Genomic DNA, 5,342 nt, shown 5'->3' with positions numbered 1-5,342 from the left:
CGAGTGTTTTTTCTACCCGTGTGAATGGTGTGTGTACTTTGATATTATAGAGGGAAAAGAACTCAATATAAGACTTGCAACGATACACGTTTGAATATTTCGCTCTCTCTCTCTCTCTCTCTCTCTCTCTCTCTCTCTCTCTCTCTCTCTCTCTCTCTCTCTCTCTCTCTCTTTCTCTCTCTCTCTATCTATCTATCTCTCTCTCACATATACACACACATACACACATACACACACACACACACACACACACACACACACACACACACACACACACACACACACACACACACACACACACACACCGCGCGCGACTGCGTTCCTTTATGAAGCACGTACATTAGCACTCTCGGACAACGAAGCCCATCGGTATTTCAAAGGGGTGTATATCTAAGTACGGTACCGCGATACACTGTGAGCCTATGAGCGACTCAGTCTAGTGATAAATGATAAACTCTTGAATGGCAATCAACGATATCTCTAGGGTTCATCTGCACAGATTGCATAAATTTAATGATGGTCGTGTTGATAAATATAACTAGATACACTGCACTTATATGTCTTATGCTTGTTGTGGGAATGTATGCAATTGTTGGAGGGTGACGTCACTGGCAAGGTCTTATTCCCTTTCTCATACTACGACTAAAGAATGAGACATCGTCCTCGAAGAGCCAGATACGTGTATCATGATTTTGGAGCGAAAATTATTTTTTTCCACCAATCGAAAGCGCGTATCATGGGGTTCTTTTCTGTATATGTTTAATTGTGTTCCCCGCTTTAAAATCGCTATAAAAAGCAAATCACTGTTTCACTTATCATCGCTGTTTGCTTACAAATTAGCTCATCTTGAGAAGTGCGGAATGGATTTCAATATTGTTACAACTTGGATGACGCAACAAGAATTACTACGGAACTGACAGTAAAGCCAAGAATTCCTAAATCTTGTATCATGATACGCTTTTAGGGCTTGATCGTTTCCGGTGTGTTGATCATTCATACATACCTACATTAATCAGTTTTTTGTTCCTGCTGAAAAATTCTCTAAAACCTTGATACGTAGAACTGGCTCTTATAGGGCGACATGGTGAAGAGAAACAAAGAGCTTATAAAGAAGCCAGAAAGCTGCCGACGTAGAATATTTGAACGCTTTTAAGGTCCACTAGGTACAACTGAAAGCAAAATATTAATTTAATAGTTTTCTGACTTTAAATATACAATTTAATAGACCCCAGGACTCATACACAAGATTCCAACAAAGAACAGTTGCCCACCAGGTACTATTTTTCATAAATCTATGATGTTCAGGCTGTAGCCGATAACATTCTTGTCAGCCTGGCGGCGCAAGTTGTGACAAAAGTTGTAAAGATAAACAGTTCCTGTTTGATAACAATAAATATAATTATATAGCCTGCAACGTGCTAAAAAATCATTTATTTTCGACGATAACTTTGTGAGATACAACATTTCAAAGTCTTCACCAACTGCCGCCTTATGTATGCTTCCCGGGAAGCTGAGAATGTTTCGGAGTGTTCTATGGTTTGCTGGGGTAATAATATAGTGTAAAGCGCATAGAGCCTGCTGTTGAGCGGGAATATGCGCTATACAAATGCTATCTATTATTATTATTATTATTATTATGAGATTCTCTTCATATCAGATCAAATTTGGTACATACCTCACAGCACAGGCCAAAATAGTCGTTATATCACAATGATTCTTTAGCACGTCATAGCTACATATACAGGGAGCCATCATGCAAAACCTCAAAGCAATTGATGAACTGGTGTTTGAGAAATCTCCCCCGCCGCGACCCCTACCCCTAAAAAAAAAACACTTCGGAGAAAAAGACTTTATGGCGAGTTGTAGAGTGAATTTGATATTATTTAAAATTTTTATTGTTACTTAAAAGTTGTTTTAGATCACAAATGTATTTACACCGAATTTGAATATTTTAACTTTTTAGCATTTTAAAGTAAATTAGTTACCAGTCGTGAAGTGAACTTTCGCAGAGGTGAACAACTTGTGTTTCGCGCGCTCATATGACCTTAGCAGTTGCGAGCGCCGTAAAACCTTATACTATACATACATACAAAAGAAGTATTCAATACATAATGAATAAGACAAAAATTGTTTCATTTTAGGAATCTCATACTTCAAAGTTTTATTTGACATCAACAAAGTTTAGAAAACCACAAAAAAGCCAACAAAATGCAATAAACAGGAATTTGGATATGATATATACCTACATAATACTGTTGGTAAAATAATAGCCAAAATCCTTCTGGAATGACAGTAAAATTGTTATAGAATAAAAAAGTATTGAAGAGACAAGGCTGAAATGTTCACACGTTATACATATGTACCTTAGGATTATAATGAATCCATAAAAAGGCAAGACATACAAAATGACTTATAATGGTGACCCTCTTCTTCACCTGATCATAATGAACTGCTGAAATCGTTCTGAAAAGATAGAAAAATGCTTACAGAAAAAAAGCTATTGAAGATAGAGAGTTGAAATTCTCACATGTGTTATAAAGAATCATAATGAATATGTACAAATCATCAGAAATATCTAAGTTATGATGTATACCCCATATAAGTAGTGTGAAAAGAAAATTGCTGAAAATAAATGTAAAATTGTTACAGGGGTAAAAAACAACAACTTCTGCAGACAGACTATTTTTAGAATACATCAAACAAATTAGAACAAAGTAAACTTACATTAATAAAAGAATGAAAATCTCTGACACAAAATTTAGAATGCCGAAGCCCCGGGTGCATAAGAAGCGGATCCAAACGTTTCAACCTCTAGGACTTCGGCGAGGCTATTTTCCTTTGCAGCTGCAGCTCTTTTTGCAGCTCGCTTCTCAGCCTTTCACTTGTCATATGTGTCAGAGATTTTCATTCTTTCCTCATCCCGCTTTTCCCCCAAAAGAATACTGCAATTTGAAATTTCAAGCCGAAGGTTCCACATCCAGGTGTGGGTACCAACGGAACCCCGGTTCCATTCGCACACTGCCATGGCAGTGGCAGCCTCGACCCAGTCCCTGCCCACAAAAATGTGCTTAGGGCACCGAAGCCATATCTGGCAGTGGAAAGCCTCATTATTATTTTGGGTTTTACCCACCATACAGCCCGCAAGTAGCTTCGGGTCAGTCATTCTTTCGTGTACCGGCCTTTAAAAAAACATGTCTGGTGCTTCTTGTGCTCAGGGACTGGTTCGTCCCTGGCTTGAGCCCTGTTGAAGAAGCACCAGGAGTCGGGTCCCTCAGGACACAACATGTGTCTTGGAAAAGCATCTGTGGAGACACAGTGGAAATACGACGCCTTGATGGCGTCGGCCATCACTTTGATGTCCTCCTCCGAGGCCCCAGTAAAACAGATGTCTTCACCTGCAACCCGGCTGCCGGCAACACTCCTCACGGCCCTAGTAAAGTACACTTGCAGCTTTGCAATCTTCTCCTGGGGAATAAATAAATTAGAAAAGGAAAAAGAAAATAAGCTTAGTTTGATAAGTTTGGTAGAGCCGTTACAGCACTTGCAAAACGTTAGGCCGTATGCGTTGAAAATCAGAGGTGCAGAATACATGAACAGACTAAAAAGAAGGGTTGGATAGATAGGAAGACCGTAACAAAGTGACAGAAAAAGCAAACCACACCAATGTCCAACATCCCGCTTTAAAAAAGATATTTAAAAATCTGTAGACAATTACCTGTACAAACACCGACTTCTCACTTCTTCATTTGCATTTTTTTGTTTTTTCAAACATGACACTAACTTAGGTAAAAGAATATTCTCATTACCTGTGTCAAAGCTAAAGATGCCCTTCCTCCAAGAGCCACTCCCCGTTTCCGCTCATCAGCAACCACATTCCTCAGCTGAGTGCCAATGCTGGCAGATTTATTTAGGAAAAGAATAGAAAACAAACTGATGTGAAACTGCATTGACACAAAACAGTATTTGTACATTAACAATTTGCCCAGTTTTCTGTACTTATATAGAAACCAGAGGAGTGATCATATATGTTACATATACAATACAGTGAAACATAAACATAACTGTACAATGATCATACACACAACGGACTACGTATTAAATTAATTTCTACTAAACAGATTTCGGCCGCCTGGCAAGATGTAAACGTGTGTGTTCAATCGACTTACCTTGTAAAGGATATATTATACTGAACTTGACGTAATACAGTCATGGTAAATTTACTTACCGTTTTGAAACATGGTTGACACACTCCCCTTTCGTCACAGCAATGCCGTCATAAGGTGGGTTTTTGGTCAGCTCATTGTAAGTCTTGGAATCTCCATCCGAGATCATTGTAGTGTACCTGAGACATTCAGATATAAGGAGAAAAATTAAAGTATCCTCAAACTGCAAATTTGTCACACAAAAAGTGTCCACTTTTTTTTTAAACAACACAAAACAACACAAAACAAACAAACAAACAAACACTTCAGGTACAAAGTGACAAAACTCAATGAAATAAATGATGGTTTACCTCAAAAGTTTTATCAATAATTTGCTTGCTACAATTTAGTAAAGATTAGAATTCTGGACACTATCTTTTGTTTGCTATTGTTTGATCAAGATTAGGTGTTCTTGACACATCCAAATCAATCTTCAAGATTTTCTCTCCATCTTCCTGTGCACATTTTATTTTCAGTATATATATATTTCTCGTTTACTTTTATTACCAAATGTATCTAACCTGAGGCCATACTGCTCCGACCTCCCCCACATGACTGCAGCTGCAGCCACTTCCATGGAACCTGAAGACCCTGTATGATTCTTGTGGCAGTTGGGTCTATGGGTTGTCTTCCACCTCTCGAGGTCATCTGGTCGGTCCTTTAGTCGTTTTTCCATGACCTTGCATAACTGTTGAAAGAACAAAAAGATAATGAATACAAGGAATTTAGAATCATGCTCATGGATAATAAAGTTGCATAGACTATAACACAGATAGCTCGAATTCCCCAGGACCGGCCTAGGTAGTTTCAGGGATACCCCACAAAGAAACCCCCCCCCCCAAAACAACAACAACAGGACCGCAGGCACAGTTCCATGGAAGCGTGATTTCGGGTCTTCTGTGTTCAACCTATCCGTGTTATACTGTATAACGTTCAAATAAATTATCAGGACTTCTCAATAGACTGAAACATGCATTTATTTTCATCTCTCTTCTAACTTTTTATATGAACTCCATACCGAGTTACAAGACGCTCCCCCTCCCACCCACCCCCCCACAACAACATTCTCAGTGTGAAAAATAAAGTATTATATTATTTCAAGACGTAAGCTTTATAGTATTCCAAGACAAAGTATGAGCT

At 38.6% G+C, this 5,342-nt stretch overlaps 1 protein-coding gene across 1 annotated transcript; it reads right to left on the bottom strand.

Moving 5' to 3' along the window:
- Nucleotides 1–3,159: 3,159 nt before the first annotated feature.
- LOC101850529 lies at nt 3,160–5,274 on the bottom strand. Its single transcript, XM_005090861.3, has 4 exons — nt 4,724–5,274; nt 4,226–4,342; nt 3,807–3,894; nt 3,160–3,465 (listed from the first exon to the last, which is right to left on the bottom strand). The coding sequence occupies exons 1-4, from the start codon at nt 4,876–4,878 to the stop codon at nt 3,160–3,162; spliced, it is 666 nt and encodes a 221-aa protein (XP_005090918.1). The 5' UTR covers nt 4,879–5,274.
- Between the last annotated feature and the right edge of the window lie 68 nt (nt 5,275–5,342).

Source organism: Aplysia californica, unplaced genomic scaffold (assembly GCF_000002075.1).
Source record: "Aplysia californica isolate F4 #8 unplaced genomic scaffold, AplCal3.0 scaffold00022, whole genome shotgun sequence".
Taxonomy (NCBI): domain Eukaryota; kingdom Metazoa; phylum Mollusca; class Gastropoda; order Aplysiida; family Aplysiidae; genus Aplysia; species Aplysia californica.
Note: the sequence above shows the minus strand (reverse complement) of the source record. Positions and strands in the feature narration are given on the sequence as shown.

Bases quoted from the DNA above. Each gene is read 5' to 3' on its own strand.
- LOC101850529 (XM_005090861.3), bottom strand. From the start codon at position 4,878: ATGGAAAAACGACTAAAGGACCGACCAGATGACCTCGAGAGGTGGAAG. The intron at 3,895-4,225 runs GTAAGTAAATTT...TAAATCTGCCAG, and splicing joins GTCAACCATGTTTCAAAACG to CATTGGCACTCAGCTGAGGA. The intron at 3,466-3,806 runs GTAATGAGAATA...TTTATTCCCCAG, and splicing joins CATCTTTAGCTTTGACACAG to GAGAAGATTGCAAAGCTGCA.